General features: G+C 53.7%; 1 protein-coding gene across 9 annotated transcripts in view; it reads left to right on the forward strand.

Moving 5' to 3' along the window:
- Positions 1–1,690: 1,690 nt before the first annotated feature.
- Positions 1,691–22,520, forward strand: part of COL13A1 (collagen type XIII alpha 1 chain) — a 166,427-nt gene continuing 145,597 nt past the window's right edge. For 8 of the 9 annotated variants that reach the window (XM_047760405.1, XM_047760406.1, XM_047760412.1 and 5 more), the window contains exon 1: positions 1,692–2,567. In XM_047760405.1, the coding sequence (XP_047616361.1) occupies positions 2,274–2,567 (294 nt within the window). In that variant the 5' untranslated portion in view covers positions 1,692–2,273. Of the gene's footprint in view, positions 2,568–22,520 lie in introns of all 9 variants that reach the window. The other variant, XM_047760409.1, reaches the window with a different exon arrangement.

Genomic DNA, 22,520 nt, shown 5'->3' on the forward strand with positions numbered 1-22,520 from the left:
TGAGCATTCCTCAGGGCTCCTAAAGTCTTGAAAGAGAAGAGATCAGCTTGTGGAACAAGGAAGGAATGAAACCACCCCCTAGTCCAAGTCCTCCATGCCCGCTACCCTTGCGAAGGGTGGGGGTGGGGTCAGGGGGACATCGAAGGGGAGCCAAATCAAAGTTGTTGGATCGCCTGGCATGCACCACTCAGTGCAGAAATTCTCTAGTGCCCCCTGGTGGTCATTGGCACCACTGCGCTCTCTCAGGGATTGCTCCCTATGGCCCAGTTGAGACATCCATCACACTGGAAGGAAACACGCGCCCTTACCCAAAGTCCCACATCAAGAAAAGGCCAGAGCTGGAATTGACCCAGAGCTCCTGGCCACCAGTCCTTTCCGCAGAATCGCTTTCTATCTTTGAGTCCTCCATAGTGGCTAACTGACCTGGCAGGCAATGTCATAACACGTATTACTTATGATACAAGTACTATATTCGTATGTTACTCTATCAGATATGCCCCACTCTTCTGTGTGCCATGATACGGGATTATATATTATATAGTATCAATATATATGATATATTGAAACCCTGTTATTATGAAATGGAATCACAGAAACACTCCTGTCGCCCCCACCCACCCTTATTTCACATTTCAAGGGCCAGCCTTTTATATCCTCCACCCCCACCCCCTTCCGCTATTCCTGGGAAGTGAGCTTTCTCCATAAACTCCAGCCCATCACCTCATTCGCAGGAATGTCAAGAGGTGCAAAGAGATAAAATCTCTTGGGATACAAATGTTACTTCAAGTAGGGGAGGTGACAAGAGAAGAGAGGAATCTACAAAATGCCCTTGGCAGCATTCTCTGCTGGAGCATAGGAAATGACAGCAGGGAGCAGGCTAGGAGTGTGTGAGGGAGAACTGCTCACCTTAATGGCTTCCATGGTTGAGGCAGATTGTTCTGACGGCAGAGGGCTGGAAGGGGTCTTAGATCAATGGCAGACAAGAAGGGGAGGGCTCAGGACTGGCAGGTGGCTGTACTGACTGGCCTCCCGGACACCCCAGAATAACTCTCAGCTCAGTTTTTATGCACCTGTACCTGATGTCTTAATCCTGAAAGAGACAAAGGCACCAGTTCTGCTGCCCCCCTAGACAGCTGACTTTTCACCCTGGAGTAAAGATGTGGTTGGTGGAATGAGCCCCATCAAAGGTGCTGGGGCCCAAGTTGGAGCTGGTTTGGGGAGCAAAAGAGGGGAGGAGACATCACAGGGGTGGGGAGGGGTGCTGAGTGGCAGCTGAAGGGACTCAGATAGTCCTGCTTAGGAGCCAGAGGTCTGTCTAGATGCCTGATGTTAACTCAGACCCGCTTCTCAGAGGATCCCAAAGACTGGCTTTGCCAGCTTGTCAGAAGGCAGAGTGATGCCTGGACCCAAGACTTAGGAGGAAGGCAAAGAGGGCCCTCCTTGTGAATTCGGGAAAAGGGAAAGAAGTGAAGCCCCAGCTCCACTCCACACCCCCTTCCTGCCTATAAATAACCCCAAGTGTCACTTCAAAGGGGATGGGAGCTCGGGAGAGGGGCTCCCAGGCCTGGTGGGTTGGGGCAGCTAGCCCTGCACACCACGCCCCCCACCCCGGGCGAGTTTGCATAAATAAACAAACCCAAGCCGTCTGCCCCGCAGGAGGTGGAGGAGAAGAGGGGAGGAGGAGAAGAGAGGGGGGCGGGAGAGATTAGTTTGGGAAGTAGCACGGATTGCTCATCCGATCCGTGCAGCCGCAGCTAGTGTGTCAAGTTACAGAGGCGCCGGAATCGGCCCCAGCGCTGCTCCGCCGCGGCCACGACCCACCTCTGCCCATGGGGCCCTCCGTGTGCGCCCCTTCGCCCCGGGACTGAAACTGGCTCGCCCGGGAGACGGGAGACATCTAGGACAGACAGCGCAGAATCAACTCCAGGACTCTGCAGATACTTGAAGGGAAAGACGGGGCGGAAAGGAAAACCGGCCAGATTCCCCTAACTTTCCTGGACTTGGAGCGTTCTTCGAAGTAACTTTTTTTTTCTCACCTGGGTGTACCCCGATTACTGCTGGTTGTAATTTTCTTTTTTCGGCTTTCCCCCTCCAGCTGCCTTTTTTTTTTTTTTTTTTCCTCCATCCTCTTTGCTGGGAGCAAAGGAAAGGGACATATTCCACCGACACAAACCCTTTCCCCCTGTCCCGCAGCTTGGATCGCGCCTGTGGGCAGTGGCTCTCGCCTTTATTTATTCTATTTATTTATTTATTGGTTCTCAAGACGCGAGGGGATGGTAGCGGAGCGCTCCCGCAAAGCGACAGACTCCGGTGCCCGCGGCCCTGGGGAGCTGGGCGCGCCCGGGACGGTGGCGCTGACGGTGGCGCCGGTGGAGCGCTGCGCGCGGCTGCCGAGCCCGGGGTCCTGCGGGCTGCTGGCGCTGGCCCTCTGCTCGCTGGCGCTCAGCCTGCTCGCCCACTTTCGGACGGCCGAGCTGCAGGCCCGGGTGCTGCGCCTGGAAGCAGAGCGTGGGGAGCAGCAAATGGAGCCGGCTATTTTGGGACGAGTCAACCAACTGCTGGATGAGGTCTGTGCTCTTTGTTGCTGCCTTTTATCCCTCCCCGCGGCGCCCCCTCGCGCAGCCTCTACACTTTGGACCAGCCGGTGCCCGTGTGCTCTTGCTCTCCCCGCCGCACGGTGCGCCCTGGCCTCGCAGCAGTTGTCTCGGGGCGGGTGGGGGTAGGGACGGACGCTGCCCTGCCAGAGGCCAGGAGGACCCGGACAGCTTGCGCTGGACCCCTCGGCTCCCGCCTCGGGGAGGCGCCCCCCGCGTTCCACCCTAGGAACGCCCTGAGCGCGCGGGGCAGGTGGAGGAAGGCAAGACGCGGGAAGCGCGTAGAGGCGGCCAGGCTCCACTTCTCCCTCTGGCACTCCGCCACCGTGGTGTGAGAGCCGCCCAGCGCCCACGCGGCGGGACTTGAGCCCCGTGGCCTGGGCCGAGGCTTGCTGGGCCCCCGCGGCCCTCCCCATCCATCCCTCGAGGATCAGTGCTGCTGACTTTTATTGCTATGTTCCGTTGGGAAGAGAGAGTGAGGGAGTGAGTCATCCAAGGGGCTGAGGGGCACAGGGGGCAGTCCTTGCAGGGCAGTGGTGTCCTGGTCCCTGCCCAGACGCTAGGGCCCAGGTGTTGGTTGTTCTGGTTCTCCTGTCCTTTGGCACCAATCAGCCCTTACCTTCTGGTTCTGAAGCTGGACTTCTTGTCCTTAGTTTCTTGGAATGGTCCCTAAAATTTTGTGTCTGTGTGTTTTTTCTGGGAGAAGGATGCTGAGCTTCCCCCATCCCCTAAATGTCCTTGAACCCAAGCATATTAAAAGCCACTAGTGTCTCTTAGCCATGGCAGTCTTGGGAGTAAATGACAAGACCCAGCATCCATAGGAAGAAGGGACGTAACAGTTTCATAAGTGCCACCACAGTAAAGGCTAGGCGGTGAGACCATGAGGCCTAGTGACTTCTGAGAATCTAGAGAGCACAGGGGATCCAGGGTCCAGAGGAAGGGGACGACCCTCAGGTAAAGGCCACAGCGGACTGGGAAGAACTCCCAGAACGGGGCAGCCACAGAAGATTTCCGAGGGGAAGACCTGGCAGGGAACTTCTCACTTAGTTGGCGGGGGTATGGAATAGTGGAGGTGGAGCCCAGTAGATCTGGCTTTTATCCCCACTCAGCTACTTAGAAGCTGTGCAACCTGGGGCAAATACCCTAACCCCTCTGAGCTCCCCAAATGATGGTGATGACAGAACGTGTAGGAGCCCAGCCATAACTGCAGTGGGTACGGTAGCCATTCTGACATGGGCACCAAGCTATGAGGCCCCACAGCCAGGCTCCTCTCAGGTTGCCTCTCCCAGGCAAAGCCTGTATTTGTCAAAGTAGCCCTCCAGGGGGATCACGGAGAGGGCGGTCAGAGGCCAGAGCAGAGAGGCTGGTCACAGGGCAAGTTTGCTGATGCCAGAGGGGCGCCCGTGACGGCTGCCATCAGCTCCTTCCCATACCCTGCTGGGCCCCAGGGAAGTCAGAGGGCTCTGTCAGGCCACCCACAGTCCCCTGGGACCCTGCGGGAAGCCTCTGGGCTCAGCGGGGCCAGAAAGCCTTTGCAGCTGATGGAGAGAATGCACAGGGGGCTGGCTGGGGCCTGGGGAGGGTGTCAGGACAGTGAAGGCTGCCCCGGGTATCTCCCTGGCCCTGGCTGCGGAGCGACAAACATTTGACCCTCGGCGTTCTGCTCAGTCCGCTCTTCATCCTCTCCCCTGACCGGCCCCTCCTGATCCAGGGCGTGCCCCAGCCCTTTCCCAGATCCTGGCTTCCTCTGCTTAAGACTTAGCCAGGCCTGGAGTTCCCATCATGGCTCAGTGTTAATGAGCCCGACTAGTATCCCTGAGGATGTGGGTTCAATACCTGGCCTCGCTCAGTCGGTTAAGGATCCGGCGTTGCTGTGAGCTGTGGTATAGGTTACAGACACGGCTCAGATTCCACATTGCTGTGGCTGTGGTTGTGGCACAGGCCAGCAGCTATAGCTCCAATTTGACCCCTAGCCTGGGAACCTCCATATGCCATGGGTGCAGCCCTAAAAAGACAAAAAAAAAAAAAAAAAAGACTTAGCCAGGCCAAGCCTTGTGCTCCCAGGGCCTCGGGGCTGATAGTGTTATTTGCCCTGCTGAGCCCTCCTCTCCAAATTCCTACTGACTTCTAGACCCTCATTTTATAGGTGGGGAAACTAAGGCCCAGACAGGGCAGTAGGTTACCCAGAGTCAATGGTAAGATCCAGGAACCTAAGCTTCCTGACCCCGCCTTTGTGCTGTCCCCGCTCCTCCTGCCCCCTTCCTTTGTTCATCCTCATTCACTCCTTCAGCAGATGAACCCAAGAGCCAGCCATGGGTCAGGCATTGTGGGGGCACACTTCTGCCCTCCTGGGATGGGACAGGCAGATGGGACACAGAAAAGAAAGTGGGCGGTGACCTATCATGTGAAAAACGCTACCATAATGGAAGCAGAGGAGATCCGGGGAATGGATGGCTGTGCAGCTCCCTGATGGCAGTGGCTTCTGGCGAAATAGGAGTTTTCCAGGAATGGGGTGGGGGGTGCATATGGGGCAAAGGGAACAGCTTCTGGAAGCTGGAAGCCAGAGGCAGGTGTTTGCCTTGGACAACTGAGTGGTGGAAGATATGGCTGAAGAGAGGCAGGGAGCCTAGGTCGAGAGAGACCTTAGAGATATAGTTCCATCTTTGCAAGAGCAATGGGGAGCCATGGAAGGATCTTGAGGAGGGCAGTGATGTCCATAGAAAGAAAGAAGGAACAGGGCAGAACAGAGAGGCCCAACAAGAGGCTAGTGCAGGCCAGAGGGGACGGTGACCTGGTCAGGGGCACGAGTGGCGATGGAGGCGAATGAATGGAAACAGGGTGGGACCTGAGGTCAGTAGTAGAGGGCATTGGGACTAGAGGGAGGGGGCTGTCCTGCTGGGGTGGTGATGGGGGGTGATGGCAGGGAGGAGATGTGTATGGAGATGACCCCAGGAGGTCTCCCCTGGAGGGGCCTGTAGTCCAGTGGCTCTGGAAGGGATGCTCTGAGGGCTGCCCCGTCCAGTTCAGTAACCACTAGTCCCATGTGACTCATTATATTTAAATGAATTAAAATTAAAACCTGACATGTAGCTCCTCAGGCATACTAGCTACCTTTCAAATAAGTGCTCAATAGATGCCTCTAGCTGGTGGCCACCAGCCAGGACAGTGCAGACCTAGAACATACGCAACATGGCAAAGTTCTACGGGATGATGCTGCGCTAGGAAGAAGCAGCCCCTGGGCCAGCAAAGATGTCCAGGAGCAACTTGAGGCCTTTTCTCCACCCTTTCCTTTCCTAGGTCTGCTCGCCCAGTTCAGAGCAAAGGGCAGAGGTGAGGGAGAGAAGGGAGAGCTGGGACCAGTGGAAACTCCCAGTGGGAAGGACGGGCAGAGGAGAGCATGGAAATGGTTTTGTTACAGAAGGTTGCTGTGAAGTGGATGTGCAGAGGGTTCCTGCCCTCAACAGGCTCACAGGTCCCCGTGTGCCAGGATTCCAGCTGGGCTTTGCCATCCGTGCCGCCTTAGGGAAGCCACAGCACGCGCCTGCGCCTCGGATTCCTCGCTCTTGGGGTTGCTGTGGGACCCTCAGGAGACGGTATTTGGGCCAGTGCACTAAAAGGTGCCGACACCACAGGCCACAGGAGTGCTTCTGGAGAGGCATTCCCACCATGGTGCAGTGGGTTAAGAATCCTACTGCAGCAGCTTGGGTCGTTGCAGAGGTGCAGGTTCAGTCCCCACCCCACTACCTCCGCCCCGGCACAGTGGGTTAAAGGATCCAACGTTACTGCAACTGTGTGTAGGTTGCTGCTGCAGCTCAGATTCAGTCCCTGGCCCCAGAACTTCCATATGCCAAGGGTGCAGTCATTTAAAAAAATAATAATAATAAGTTGCTTCTGGAGAGCTCCCAAGGACCTGGGGCAGGCAATTCAGGCAATTCATCCTGGAGCAAGTGAGCCCGGGCCACTCCCTGAAGGATGCAGGAAGGGCATTGGGCAGGGCTGTCCTAGGACAGCACAGCCTGTACCATGGCCTGGAGACAGGAATCTAGGGACGCAGGCACACCACCCCTCCTGGGGGGAAGCAGCATACTGGGGGCAGAGACTGTGTCTGCAAGGCAGGAGGAAGGGGAAGTTGGCAGGGAGGGCCAGGCTGAGGGAACCCAGTAGGGGAGGAGCCCGGCATGAGGTGAGCAGGGGCAGATGTGAGCAGAGGCCTAGATCTGAGGGACTAAGCCACTGGGAGGGGTGGGTCAGGGCTGGGAGAGGAGCGTGGGGGCGGGAGTCAGCTCCGGGGAGCAGGAGTGTGGCTGCCAGACCTCAGCCCCAGCTCTTCCCCCATCAGCGCCTCTCTCTTGGTCTGGGACCCTTAATGAGCGCTCCAGCTGCCTGTTACTTGATTTGCTTGCTGTGAAAAAAAGAAACTGGAATGTCCCAAATGGAGGAAATCAGATGTCACCTAGGGTTGGACAGACAGTATGCGGGGACAGAGAAGGGGATAGAATTTAAACTTGCCAAATCCATTTTGCAGGCCAGGAGGAGCAAGCAGTCACCTTCAAGGTGAATGTTGAAGGATGCCAGGCAGACCCCCATCCATCCACAGCAATAAGAGTAACAGCAGCTCTAACAGACATGCCTCACGTTTATAGGGTATGTGCAGGGTCCAGTGCTATGCAGAGTCTCTCTCTGTTTTTTAAAAAAATTATTTTTTATTATAGTTGATTTACAATGTTCTGTCAATTTCTGCTGCACAGCAAAGTGACCCAGTTATACGTATATATACACATTCTTTTTCTCGCATTATCCTCCATCACGTTCCATCACAAGTGACTAGATATAGTTCCCTGTGCTATACAGCAGGATCTCACTGCTGATCCACTCCAAATGCAATAGTTTGCCTCTACTAACCTCTAACTCCCAGCCTCTCAATCCTCATGACTTCCCTAAGGGATGGATACTCACGTTACCCCATTTTACAGATGGGAAGACTGATGTCACTGCAGCTCCCTCTCACTATGCGTGATTCAGCCCTTTGGGTGTGGAGGGCATTTTCCACCCCCAGGAATCCCTGGGGAGAGGAAGTGGTTGAAACTCTCAGGCTAAAATGTTGAAGAATCCCATTGTCATAGGAAAGTCTGACATTTATAAGGGGTGTACAGTCGCCCTTTACTGAACCCTTTCTACGAGCGTTTGGAGGAGAGAGCAAAGCTGTGGCTGAGAGATTGGGGGTCTGAATGGGGGTCCTCTACAATCGAAATGCTGGCATGAGGACGAAGCAGGCTAGCAAAGGGAGAACATGTGTGGTGGGGATGTGGGCCTGTGTAGAGTGTCGTATGTACATCACAGCTACCCGGACCTCGGTTAACGAACAAACCTTAGATCCAGGTGCCCTCAGATGCAGCCAGTGCTCTGCTGAATCGGTCCTAAAACTAATCCTTTTTTCAGGACTAGTCTTATGGGAAGTTAATAGTGGGAATCTTCTCAGAGCCCCTCAAGTCCAGTCTCCTCCCTCTACTGATGAGAAAGCAGGTCCCGAGCTGCACATTGGGTATCAGAGGAGCCAGAGGTAGGACCTCCGTCTCCAGGAGGCATCTCCTCCACACCACACCTTCTCCTTTCTGGACAATAGTAATAGTCTGGCCAAGTGGTGGTCAAGGCAAGGCAAGCGTGTGCTTCATTCTCTGCTTCTTGGTCCTCGGCAGACATTACAAATCAATTGTCGCTTCTCATTGAGCTTAACCTAAAGCCTCAGAATCCTGTTCAACCCTGTTCCAGGAAACTGTTACCCAACTAGTGAGAGCTGATGTGTAAGATAAAGAGCTATTTCCTGACTCTAATTAATTCTTTTAAATACAAAGCAGTATTTACTATAGATAAAACCAGGGAGAATTGTTAAAGTCTTACAGCTTCTGCAAAGGCCTTAAAACTAGCAAGTAGCTCCAAACCAGACTGAGGACCTCATTAAGTAGCCAGCGCTCGTGGGAGAGACAGTGGGAAAAAGTCAGAGCATCTGAAACAAAATGCCATCTGCCTTACACTTAGTTTCACAACTTAACACTCTCAGAAAGATGCCTTTTCCCTGTATTCCTAATCGTTCCAACCTTGCCCCAGTGCCATCTGGAAAGTCTTCCCAAACCATCCTGACCCAAAATGGGCCCTCTTCCTACTCCAACTTCCTGCAACACTGCCTGCTTCTAGCTCAGAGAAGGAAAACAGACATGGGAGTTCCTGTTGTGGCTCAGCAGGTTAAGAACCTGACATAGTGTCCGTGAGGAGGCAGGTTCAATCCCTGGGCTCACTCAATGGGTTACAGATCCAGCATTGCCTCAAGGTTGCAGATGTGGCTCAGATCTTGTGTTGCAGTGGCTGTGGCATAGGGCCTGCAGCTTACACTCCAATTTGACCCCTAACCCAGGAACTTCTATATGCTGCAGGTACAGATGTAAAAAGACAAAAAAAAAAAAAAAGGAAAGAAAGATAGATATGGCACATGCTGACTTTTCTTATCCCAGAACCACGGCAGCCATTGCTAATCACTCAACACACACACAGCAAGCCTACCTCGGCCTCAGAATCCTTCTTAACACAGGGCTCCAGGCTGCCACTCTTAGTCTATTTGAGTCAATGCACAAGATAAAATCCATTTGCCAATCATGGCCCAGGCTTGCACACATGGTGCAGTGTGCCCTCCTCTCCAATGCTTTAAAGTTTTTTTTTTTTAATTTTTTATTACTCAAATGAATTTATCACATCTGTAGTCGTATAATGATCATAACAATCTGATTTCACAGGATTTCCATCCCACAGCCCAGGCACATCCCCCCACCCACCTTAACGTCTTATCTCTGCATTTGATCGCATACAGCCCAATGGCTTTTGATCGCATACAGCCCAATGGCCCGGGTAGGAGCTCACTGGTCTCCGAGTCCTTTGCTGAGTCTAGCCCGGGACTTTGCACCAAGTAGGCAGCCCTCACCAATTAGTTGTTGATTTAAGATCCCGCTGCTGGAGGCCAGTGAAGTCAGCTCAGTCAGCTGTCCTCTGCCCACCCCCAACCCAGACCCAGCTGTATGCTCAGCATTTGCTCAGGGTGTGTGCCCTGGAGCTGGGCGTTTCCCAGCAACCAGCAGAGAAGGAAGTGATTAACTCCTCTTCAGTGGGGGCTGTATCCCAGGTCCCAGATGAGAATGGGAATGGCTCTGTGTGGTGTGTCCCCACCTGGACAGAGCAGCTGGGAGCACCCTTCCCCCACTCTGAGGTTCAGGAACTTCGTCCTCACCTGCCCAGCTGCCTGGTGTGTCTTTGGTTGGGGCAAAACAGTAAAGTGGCCAAGCCCACTGTACCTGATGTCACATGGGCCTCTGCTAACTAGTCGTATGACCTGAGTCTCAGTGTCCTGATCTGAAAAATAGGTCCTCCTCAAGGAGTTGTTGCAGGATTCAGTTAATAGCAACTGCAACCATCACTGCCTTCCTCATCATCGGAGAAAAGAAGCACCTGTTACACGTCCACAATTTTATTTTATTTTTGTTTATTTATTTATTTACTTTTTGTCTTTTTGCTATTTCTTTTTTTTTTGTTGTTGTTGTTGTTGTTGTTGCTATTTCTTGGGCCGCTCCGTGGCATATGGAGGTTCCCAGGCTAGGGGTTGAATCGGAGCTGTAGCCACCGGCCTACGCCAGAGCCACAGCAATGCGGGATCCGAGCCACGTCTGCAACCTACACCACAGCTCACGGCAACGCCAGATTGTTAACCCACTGAGCAAGGGCAGGGACCGAACCCGCAACCTCATGGTTCCTAGTCGGATTTGTTAACCACTGCGCCACGACGGGAACTCCCACAATTTTATTAAAGGCAAATATTTATTGCGGACTGTTCAGAGAGCTTCACATCTATTAATTCATTTAATTCTATGGAGTGATTATATTTTTATTCTTCCCTTCTTACTTTTATTTTTGTTTTTTTTGGCTGAGTCCGTGGCATGCATAAGTTCCCAAACCAGGAACTGAACCCATACTACAGCAGTGATTCAAGCCATTTCAGTGACAATGCAGATCCTTAACCTGCTGTGCCACCAGGGAACTCCTACTATTCCATTCTTATAGAGAGAACATGGAGGCCCAGAGAGGTTGCATAATTTTCCTAAGGTCTTACAGCTAGTAAGTAGCAGAAACAGGCCTTGGAGTCTGGCCCCAGAGTCAGCATTCGAGCCACATGTCTATACCATGTGTAGAAAGTACTGTATTGCTCTAAGTCCGCTGAGGCAGCCACAGACACTGGGCTAGGGACCTGTGCAGTTCAGTTTGGTTCGGCTCCAGCAGTCATGGCATTTACCCAGCTGACTTGACTTCGGCCCACAATACCGTCATTGTTGTAAGAACAGCCCTGAGGATGCCGTTTGTGACATTGCGCCTTGGTCATGAAGACCCTTAGGAAAGTCCCTGTTCAGCCTTGGCTTCCAGAATGCTTCGGCTTCCAGGAGGGGTGAGTTGGATCTTGTCTCTTGGACAATGAACTGTCCTCCAGGAAGCTTAGCCCCAACTCCGAGGTTCACCGGTCGTAGAGCCAAGTCTTTCGGGCAGAAGGTTTTGCATGAGCCCCACTCTCAGCCCTGTGTCATCACCTGTGCTTGCTTCCCTTTCTCCGTCTCGCGTGCCACTGCCTCACTGTGTCATGTGTGTCTGTCTGCCCCTGAAGCTGCCTGAGTGTCCCCTTTTGGAGCAAAAGAGGGATAAAAATTCTACAGTAACTAAACTTTTTAGAGTGACTCTGCCCTCCTCATCACATCTGCCTGCCCTCAGAGGCCGGCCCTGGACTGGTGATGGGCCAGCTGCACAGTGGCACGTGGGGGACTTTAAAACACACCAAGGCTGTCCCCCTTCCCCAAACCCCAGTGCGACTCCCTTCGGACAGGGTCTGATGGTGGGTTGTTTAACGAGCTCCACAGCTGATGGGCCCTGAGATGGAGAGAGAGGGAACGTATATGTGCCCCTGAGCCTGGAACCGCCTGTGCAGTGTACCTCGGACCCAACACCCGAGTTCCGAGCTGTACTCAAGAAGCCGATGGTGGCAGTAATGAGGGTCACAATGAGACCTACTGTGCACTATCAGTAAAAGTCCTACTATGCACTGCACAGTTTGAAAGTATGGAAGGTGTGAGGAAGGATACACAAGGGGATTTATTTTTTTGGAGGGAGGGCATTGGTTTGGGTTTGGTTTGGTCTTGGTTTTTCAAAAAATAAAATCAGCTGAGGGTTTGCCATCCAGAAGGAAGGAGGTCTCAGGAGAAGCCATAGGAATCCTCCTCCCACTTCTGTGGTTGGACTCTGGCCCTTGTGGAAGCAGTCTTGTTGGGTCCACAGTAAGGAAGGAAGTCAGCAGACTCCTCCAAGGGAACTGAGGCCCGGCTCTAGGGGGGGGCTAGGAGGGCGGGGCTGGCTGGGGTCCAACTGCACGAGGACCCCCCACTCCCATCTGCAGGCCCCTTGCCCTGGGTCTGGACCCCTCCAAAGAAATCTCTCTGCAGGGGGCGGGGGTGGGGTGGAATGGGACTGCTGGCAGCAGGGGCTCCTCTGAGCCTTCAAAGGGGAGCACAAAGGGGCGGAACTGCCTGCCCTAGAGGCTGGGCACAGCCTTTCCGGGGGACACTGGGCCCCTGTCTCCCCTCCTGGAGGCTACTGTGGGTTTTCCTGAAACCCCGCATGGCTAGAGTCCACACAGGCTGGGCCTCTTCGGCCCCTTTCTTCTCCTCGCACCCGTCCCCAGCCTCCTGGCCTCCCTGATGCCCGCAGTCCAAAGCCATGTCTCTCTTGTTCCCTGGCTCTGGCATTTCCCACTGTGGGCAGCTCGCCCGGTCCATCCCACCCCTGCCAGGCAGCTCAGTCTCACTCTGTCCGGCAGGGGAGGCCCTGCTACTCCCTCCTCCACCCACCCCCCACACTCCCCCGAGGAAACATCTTCCCCCAAAAGGCTGTCATGGGCCTGGGATTCTGCCATCCAAGGAGCTTAACACCTGAAGTCTCCTGTCACACCACAGGTGCCCTGTGAAGGTGTCTCTAAGCCATCACTTTGAGGTTTTCTGCATCTGGTCATTCTCTGACAAGGGGCCTCTGGGGTGGGACAGGAGGGGTGGCTTCTGGGGACAGGGATGCAGAAAGGGGGCTGGTTAAAGGGCATTAGCTGGGGCTCTTCTCAGAACAGCCTAATGACTTCCCTGTGAGCTGGCACTGAGGTTTCCTTGGTGACATGACAGCTTCTCCTCACTCCATAGAATCAAAGTGTTAGAAGGAAGAGAGTTCGGTGTTATACCAGGAATGCCCACAGCATCCCTGGTTCTTAGGCTTACACATCCCCGGTGACATGGAGCTCACTACCTTATGCAGCTGGCTGTTCCACGATTGGACACCTCTGGCTGTAATATCCTGTATGTGCTCCATCTCGTCAGAGCTCCAGACCCCACCTCGACACCTACCATCCCACCCCTCCTGCCTGTCTTGAAAGCATCTCAAATGCAATCTCTAAGCTGAGCAGGAAGGCCGGTCCTCCCCAGTACACCTTCATCTGTGAGTACACGGGAGTCCAGCTGCATTGACCCCAGGCCCTACTGGCCCCACCTTCTCAGCATCCCACAGACCTGTCCTCCTCTCTGTCTCACAGCCTACACCTCCCCACCCGAGCTACCCTCGGCTCTCCCAGGCCAGGCTGCAGCCTCCTAACGCATCTGCCCCCATTCACTCTTCCCCACCCCTTCCTCATCCATGGGGCAGCCAGGGTCATCTTTCAGAACCTTTAAATTCAATCACATCTCCCTGATTACAGCCCTTCAGTGACTTCCCATTGCTTCTTTTTTTTTTTTATAATGATTTTTATTTTTTCCATCATAGTTCGTTTGCGGTGTTCTGTCGATTTTCTATTGCACAGCAAGGTGACCCCGTCACACATACATGTATACATTCTTTTTTCTCACATTATCATGCTCCATCACAAGGGACCAGACATAGTTCCCAGGGCTATACAGCAAGATCCCATTGCTTATCCATTCCAAGGGCAATAGTTCTTCTTAATAAGGTCCATGATGCCTGCAGGGTAGGGCCCTTGCTAACCTCTCTAGCTGCCTGGCTCACCTTCCCTCACTTTTGGAGTCTGGCCATATGGTTCTACACTGTCACGGCTAAGAGTGCAGACTCGGGAGCCAGATTGCTGGGTTCACGTCCAGCTCTGCTGATTACTGGCTGTGTGACACTGGGCAAGGCGCTTAACCTCTCTGTGCTTTGGGCTGTATCTCTATAACATGGGGGTGGTGGTAGTAAGATATCTCCTTCCCTCTTATGAGTGTTGTTGTTAGAATGAAATTAAAAAAAAAAAAAGTTAAAAACAAGTGCTTTTGAGCAGCACTTGGCATTCCAGTAATAGACATTACAATCTCCTAAAAAGTGCCAACCTCCCCAGGTCCCTGGCACAGCCATAAGGTCGGGGGCCATGGACTCAGAGCCAGGTTCACCTCCTGCCTCTGCCCTTCCTGGCTGTGTGCAAGTTAGGTCACCTCTCTCTGCCTCCGTTTCCTTGTTCATGAAGGGGCTGCTGTGCGTGCTGAGTGAGTTAATATGTGTACAACTCCTGCCTGGGTCACAAGAAGCACATTGTTAGGTCAAGTCTCAGCCGTTTCCCCTGGGCCCTGCTCATCCTCAGACGTCAGCCCAGCTGTCACTTCCCCACGATGCACCAGCATGGTCCACGCCCTGGGACTGGCCCTCAGCCCCTCGCTCCTCCTGGCCAGACCTCTGATGACAGTGGTTGCTTCTCGTTGACGTGTGTGGTTTGGAGATGCTTATGTGCCCCTCGCTTGAGAGTAAGTACCACAAGGGCAGCCTCCATGTCTGCCCTGCCCACATGTGTGTCCCCTGCACTTTGCATGGCTCTGCAAACATAGATGCTCAGTACCCATTTGGGGAAAGGAAGGAAGTGGGGGTGAGGCTCTGATTTCCATCTCAGCACTTTTGCTCCCAGCCCCTCCTCATTCTACTGTGGGGGACCCTGCTTCATCCTGCACTGGGTCCAGAGATGACCTCAGGCCCCCTGTAACTGGAGGTCCTAGGCCCCATGCTAACCCAGCTCCCGCATAGCTGGGTCCACATAGTTCCAGGGCCCAGCTCCTGTTATCGCTGAAGCAGCAGCAGAGCCTTCGTTAAGCTGAAAGGACTTTCTCGAATGAAGGCTGGAAAGTTCCCACTGGGGCATGCATCCTTCCTGATTTTTCGGATTTGCACAGCCTGGAGCACTCTCTCTGTGGCTTTGGTGAAACAGGGAGACAGGGGCAGCTCATGGCATCTGGGGTATCCTCTAGTCCCTGTTTCATGGCCCTGGGAGTCTGTGATCAGACGCCAAGTCTATTGCACAAAGAGAGTGGGGGAGGGAGGGAGAACACAGTTCCTCAGCTCCCACCCCCACCCTGCGCCCCCACCATGGCACCCGGGCCTGGACCCAGCACATGGGCTCCCAGAACAGACAGGGCAAGTCCAGTTTTGGTGGGTGTGGGTTGTGTCACGATTTCCTCTGCTTTGATTTCACCGGGTGGAGCTGCCTGCACTCGGGAACATGCAGCCACACTCGGGTCTGTCCCCTTGACAAACCCCGTCTGGGGGGCCCTTGCAGCTCTGCTTGCCTTTGCCTTTGCTCCTCCCTGGGTTGCCCTCCCCCCCCATCCCCATCTGTCCAAGTTCTGCCCAAGCCCAGGCCAAAGCCCACCTGGTACCACAGGGGCGGATCCTAAGGGGACAGACCTAAAAGTAGATGATTTGGTTCAAGTGTGGCTCAAACACCAGCCCAGGCCCTGCCCTCATATGGTCAGTCTCCAGTGGGAACCGGCCCAGCAGCAGCCACAACACAGGGTAATAAGGAGGCTCCAGCAGGTGCACTCCAGCACCCACTCTGTGCCAGGCAGTGGAATCAGATGCTGGCACAGGGGCCAGAGCTTTGCCCAGCATGGTCGTTTCCATTGGCAACTCCTTCTTTCAATCTCCAGTTCTCGTGGTCAAAAGGCTGGGCCACGGACGGGACCTTCACTCACCCTCCCCCGTGGGAAGAGGGGGTCTGAGCGTCCCAGGAGGGGAGGCGCACAATCACACATTGACGGTGGTGCAGGAGGCCAGGTGAGTCCCACTGTGACATGTGGGAAGAGGCAGGCCCTGGCACCAGCTCAGGAGAGAAGTGGCCTTCATCTGGCCCCTAAGAAAAACAAGGTGGCATAGCAGGGGCTCACCCCCTTCACATCTGAGCCCCTCTTTTTGTTTTCTGATCTCAGCTTGTTTTATCCTTCCTGTATGGTCCAGCAGGTAATATTATCCCTATTTTATGGAAACCAAGGTCCAGAGTGTTACATCTCTTGCTTCATACCCTGTTTGTGGGAATGCTGGACTAGACCCCAAGGCCTTGACTCAAGCCTGTATCAACACCACCAAGCTCAGAGTGCACTGGATGCTTCATTGGGGTTGGGTGGCCAGCTGTGCTAACCCCCAGCGGAGTCCCACCACAACCTCCAAGGGCAGGTGGGCTCTAATAGGAGCCACACACAAATATCAAAACTTAATTATCAGAGTTCTCCTGTAGCACACCAGGGGGTTAAGGATCTGGTGTCACTGCTGTGGCTCTGGTAGCTGCTGTGGTCAAGTTCAATTCCTGGCCCAGGTTCCACATGCCATGGGTACCACCAAAAATATATATATATTAAATGCTGAAACACTTAGCATAGTCCCTGGTATATACTGCTCAATATTTGTAGTTATTATTCGTAATGTTAAGTTCTATTGCATAATTCCACTTGGTAACTGCTTCCTGGTTCCCAAGGCATTTCCATGGCAACACTTAAGAGGTTGGCAGGTGGGTAATATCCTCATTTTGCAGATTCTTTGAGAGGGGAGGTGCCAGGCCCAAGGTCATGGCTATGGAGTGCAGAGCTCACCTGGTCTCTGCTCTGGGCTCCCTCTCCACGCCACAACTTGAATGCACCCACATATTAGAGACCCAGGTTGAGCCTGAGCCCTTTAAGAGCCCTGGGGCTGAGCAAGGGGAAGGAGTGGGCCCTAAAGCCCAGGCCCTGCCGGAGCCGCATTCTCTAGGGGAAGTGAGTGGCCGCTTAGCATTTTCCCTTTGATACTGATACAGGCATTTTAATAGCTGCAATGGTCAGGCGGGTGATGTTTCAGCTCTGGCCATGTGGGGCATTCCAGGAGGCCCTGCCCGCCAGCAGGGGTGAAGCAGGAAGGCTTCTCTGTCTTGGGTAGTTAGGGGTCCACCCCAGGGCCTCAGCAAGTTTTACACCTGCCCTTGAGCTTCAGCCTGGGAATTTCAAACCAGGGGTCCCAAGCACAGGTGCCTAAGGGGGCCAAGCTGATGGCCTAAGTCAGTGAGACTTGCCAGTGGGAGGGGACCGTGGTGACCTGGGCAGCACATGCCCACCTAAAAGAGGCAGCCATCACTCAGCACCACCTGATCATTACCAGATCCCCCCTTTTACAAGAGAGATCAGAAACCTAGACCTAAGGGAAACCTCCTCAGCAACAGATTTTTGAGCACCCACCATGTGCCAGGCCACGGTCTAGGCACTGAGGATGTAGCAGTGAATGAAGCCCATCCAAATATTCATGTCCTTGTGGAACTTGCTTCCTGGTGCTGAGAAGAGACAATAAATGACAAATAAGACAACAACAACAACGTCTGAAGGAGAAAATACAACAAGGAGGAAGGATTGCACATATATTACAGAAGGTCCCTGGGGACAAGGAGAGCCTCACTGAGAGCAAGCCAGGTGGTTAGCTAGGCAAAGACCATCCCAGGCAGAGGCCAGCAAGTGCAAAGGCCCTGAAGTAGAAGAAAGCCTAGCATGTGCAGGAGCAGCGAGGCCTGTGTGGTCTCCCTGGCTGCCGTTTTGAGGCTGGTCTGTGGGGCGAGGGCAAGGTGAGCCATCAGAAGTTTATTGCAATGATTAGACCAGAGACGATGAGGCTTGGACAAGGTGGGGGTGGGGGGAAGGCAGAGAGAAGGGGCCCGATCCTGGATGTGGCTGGAAGGTAGGGAACAGGAGTTGCTGATGGAGCGGGTGCAGAGTGAAAGAGAAAGAGGCATGACTGATGATCTCAAGGTTTTGAGCAACGCGCAGGATGGAGCTGCCACTGCCTGTGATGAGGACGACAGTGGGAGGGGCAAGCCAGGGGAAGGGGAGGCAGAACATGAGTTTAGTTCGGGGCTGCCTATCAATGGAGGTGCCAAGTAGTCAGGGTTCCAGAGGAGGGTCCAGGATGGAGGTGCAAAGAGGGGAACATCACCACATACGGGTTTCCCCCTCTGTGCAAAAGTAGGAGGAGCCTACGAAAGCTCTGTAAGGTGAAATGTGTAAAGCAAAGAAGCAATTCCCTTAGGATACCTCTTGCTAATGGATACACTAAATACATGGAGATAAAGCACAGATGCTCACGGACACGGTTCAAAGCTCTGGCGGCTGGAGGCTGAGATGCTAGTGTGGTCCTCGGGGAAGCTTGGCGGGGCCACTCTCTGCTCAGGGTGCATGCTGTCTCTGTAACTGCTCAAAACAAATGCTAAACAGTGTTTTCTTATTTCCCCTCTTTTTTGGTAAAATTGAAAATCCTCTTCAGATTTCTTTTGGTTAACGAAGACAGGTACTCACGTAGGGCTTTCGTAAAAGAGAAGTGGGTGAATCGAATTTTTGAAAAGTGGGGGAACCCTAATCAAGAAGACATAGGGGTGAGAGCCCCCAAGGAGCCAGTTCAGAGAAAGGTGGAACAGGGCTCTGCAGCCCCTCAAGGTCCCCGGTCAAGCTCCCCCCTGCAGTCCTCTGTCACATGCATCAGAAGGACAGGAAACAGAGAAGGAGCACAGAGCAGGGGAAGGAGACTGGAGTGTGACATCTTAGGAGCCAAGTGAAAAAGTGTGTCGGGGAGAAGGAGCATCAACAAAGGTGGTGACAGGCTGAGATGGGGGTGGGGGCAGGACCAGTCACTGGACCAGCCACACAGGGATCTCACCACATCATCGAGGCTACTGGGGTAGAGGGAGGGTAAGAGCCTGGTGGGAGTGGCCCAGGGGAGAACAGGGAAGACACCCTCTACCAGAGAGCTTTTCTAGGAAAAGAGCTAAACAGGATCCAGAGGGGATTTTTTCATTTCTTTTTTTTTTTTTTTTTTTGATGGGAGGAAGAACAGCATGTTTGCCTCAAGATTGCATTGGGGGTGGGCAGAGGACAGCTAAATCCCACCGGAAGGCTGCTTGTATGAGTACCTTTTTATGGGAACACAGCCATGCTCGTTTTGGTGTCGAGTTGTCGGAGGCTGCCTTTTGCCGAAGACAGTAGAGCTGAGTGGTTGTGACAGGGCTCGTATGGCTCACACAGCCTGTTCTGTTGCTAGCTGGCCCTTCACAGGAAACCTTTGCAGGAGAAGGGCTTTCCTGCGTGCTGGCGGAGGGTTGGCCTAACCTGGGAGCCTAGGATGAGAGGATGCAGACCCAGGCGCAGGTGGGGGGGCGTGCCTGGGGGTGGGGCCTCTGGAAGGGCTCTTCTGTTCCTTCTGTTTTCTCAAGGTCATCTGGGGACAGTGGCATTGGGGTTGATGAGAGAGAAGAGGTGGAAACCACTAGGACGGTGAGATGGAGGAACTGGGGATATGCTTTCCTCTGTTCATGAATGAAGGGAGGCCAGTCAGCAAGTTTCATAGTTTCATCTGCTGCTTGGTGCCAGCATGGGGTAGGTGGAAAGGTTGCATGTACCCAGTCTGTGTCTTGACCAGGAGCATGTGCTGAAGGGGAAGGGCGTCAGGGCAGCTGGGGGGTGGAGCCAGTGTTTATAGTCACCGACCGCAGAATTTGAGCTGCGAATTAGGGAAATGAAACCCGGCAGGTGACGGGCAGTAGAAAGGTGAAAGGACCCATGGATTGAAGGTCCCTGGGCTGGAAGCACCCCTGGGGTTGAATATTAGGGGTGAGCCCCGGGGACAGTGGTTGGATTGAACCCTACCTAGACTCTGGAAGAGTTGCAGTGATGTTCAGATTGAATGTTGTTCAAAAATAACCTGAAGACACCACACCCTGAATTTAGCCAGTTCTGTGTCCCCGGGGGCTTTGCCCTCTTGGAGTCTCCTGTCCCTCCTGATGGATGGCTGTGGACTCCCGGATCCGCCCTTCTCACCCAGGTCTCTCTCCTGAGCACCGGAGCCACACATGCCCTGCTCACCTGGACCCTTCCTCTCGCTCAGCTTGTCCCCAGCCCAACCCATCCCCCTCCACGAGCCTGCTTCTGCCCCTGTCCTGACTCAGTGGGGGCATCTTGGTCACCAACACCAAGTCCACCCCGTGCCCTGTGCCTCCTTTGTCCCGCGTATCCCTTCCCCTTGCCTGCCGCTCTTCGTCATGCCCCTGGGTCATAGCCCAGGCCACCAGCATCTCTTAGTTGGGTGGATGACTGTGACGGCCTCCAGAGAGGAACCTCAGCCTCCAGCCTTCTCACTGTCCCTGTCTATTCTCAACTTGCTATGGGGGTGGAGGGGGTCCTTGTACCAGCCAGATTTGACCACGTACCTCCTCTGCTTCAGACCCCTGGTTGGCTCCTTCGGGCTGGACCCTTATCTGAACACACAAGCCCCCGTCACCCACTCAGCACTCAAAGTCTGCAGTCACCTGGAGACTTTGGACCCAAGTCTCAACACACTTCTCCCGCATGAGTCTCAGTCCCCTTGGCCGATGGGGACTGCATCTTGTTCTCTGTTTTGCACAGACTCACAATCTGTAGGAGCGCCATGTGTGTTGGATGGACTGAACAAAAGCATTGAACTTGAAGGTGGAGGACCTGGAATATAAGCCCTCTGTGGCTTATCTGTTCAAGGCACCTCCCTGTCCCTCTCTGAGTCCCAGTTCCCTTTTATTATAAAACGAGGAGGATCTGTGGCCTGCCTATTGCATAGGGTGATGGTGAGGGTTGGGGGAAGGCTCAGAAAATGTGAAAATCACTCCTAGGTCTAAGGAAAGCTTCCCAAGGTAACAGGCTCTGAAGTGGAGGTTTGTGAGCAGGAGGCTTCTTGGGATCCGTATCGGAGACGGTGAGGGAAACGGGTGGGCAGGGTGCTGAGCTGTGATGCAGTCACGACGGAGGCCTCAGCTGGTCCCATGGGGCTCCACCACTGAGAGTCATCCTAAATTGAGGCCTAGGGGCCAGAGGGTGTCTGTAAGTCGTTGGGTACGGTTTGCAGAGGGAGTGGATGTGACCCTGGTCAAGGCAACTCCTCTAGCTGAGAGTGGTTCCTGGAGACGGGCTGAGCCGTCAGCAGCCAGCACATCGGGCAGCTAAGGAGGACGGCCTGACCCTAAACGGGAGACCTGGATAGCTCATCACAGCATCTGTACTAGCTCTAGAGTTTTATGGCTGTCAGTAAGCCATGGAAATGTCAGGCATCTGTGTCCTTCTAAATTCAAAGTCCTCAGGGTGCAGCAGGTTAAGGATCTGGCATTGTCACTGTAGTGGCTCAGGTCACTGCTGTGGCGCAGATTTGATCCCTAGTCCAGGAACTTTCAGATGCTGTAGCCAAAAAAAAAAAAAAAATCAAAAAACAAAAAAACAAAAAATCCAGTGTCCTCATGATCTGCCCTCCAAACACCTTCCTATCCCCCCTTCTTCCCGTCACTGCCACCTCAATGCCTCTTTCCTCTTCCTCAAACACTCCACACAGAGTCCTGTCTCAGAGGCTTCACTTCTGCTGTTCCTTCTGACTGAAGCACACTTCCTTCAGATCTCTATATGACTCATTTCTTTACTTCCACCGGGTCTGTGTTCAAATCCCCTGCACAGAGAGAACGTCCTGGACCCCTGAGTTTCAAACACTGCCTTCCATCACTCTCTGTCCTCTTACCCAGCTTTATTTTTCTCTACAGCACTTACCACTGCCCAAATCACATACTCATTTGTTTCTCTGCTAATTGTGTGTCTCTTCCCCTGGAAGATGAGCCCAGGAGGGCAGGGCTTCTGTCCACCCTGTGCTGTGTTCTCCATCTCCAGGGGCCAACCCATACTTGGCATCTTGCTGTTACTGAATGACTGACAATCCTAGGGTTTGCAGCCTGTAGCCAAAATCCTGCACACCCAGCTGGCCTTGGCTTGTCGGCTGTTGACTGGCTCCGTCATTTAGCAGAGGCTGTCACACGCCTACTGTGTGCCAGGCACAGCCACAGACAAGCCCTTGAGGAGCCCACAGGTTGGTGGGAAGGAATGTGGACGGAGACGTGGGCAGTCCCTTCCTGGGAAGTGCTGTTTGTGAGCGAGGCTCAGTGTGGGCGTCACGGGGCTTTCCAGCAGACCTTGTCCTGGGATGTCCTTTGTTTGCCTGGTGGCCACTCTGTGTCCACCTCAATATTCATCTGCCTAGTATTTGTGTGCCAGTGTCTCTTCTTGAGTCAGGGGCTCCCCCTTGGGACACTCCTCTCTTCCTCTTCCTCTGTATGCTTTGACTTCCAGCTCCCCCCAACCACTATCTATCTGCCTCCTCCCCCAATACACACACACACACACACACACACACACACTAAGACTCTCAGGGGAATTTGCACACACTTTTCTCCAGCACCATGGAGCAGATTTTGCATCAAAAGGCCTGAGATCTCATCTCAGATCCACCCCATACTGGCTGTGTGACCTTGGGCAAGTCACTAAACCTCTCTGAGCCTCACTTTCCTGAAGCAAAAAAAAATGTGGTCCTTATCAAACCTACTTTAGAGTTTGATTATGAAAAGTAGATGTGATTTCCTGTGTAAAAGCACCCAGCTCAGCACCAATACACAGTGGGGGCTCAACAGACATTAGTTTGCTGTGGATCCTCTAGAAGGCTTCCTTGACCTTCCCTCTCCACCACTAAACCAGAGGTGACACCAAGTCCTGG

The sequence above is a fragment of the Phacochoerus africanus genome, chromosome 15 (genome assembly GCF_016906955.1).
Source record: "Phacochoerus africanus isolate WHEZ1 chromosome 15, ROS_Pafr_v1, whole genome shotgun sequence".
Taxonomy (NCBI): domain Eukaryota; kingdom Metazoa; phylum Chordata; class Mammalia; order Artiodactyla; family Suidae; genus Phacochoerus; species Phacochoerus africanus.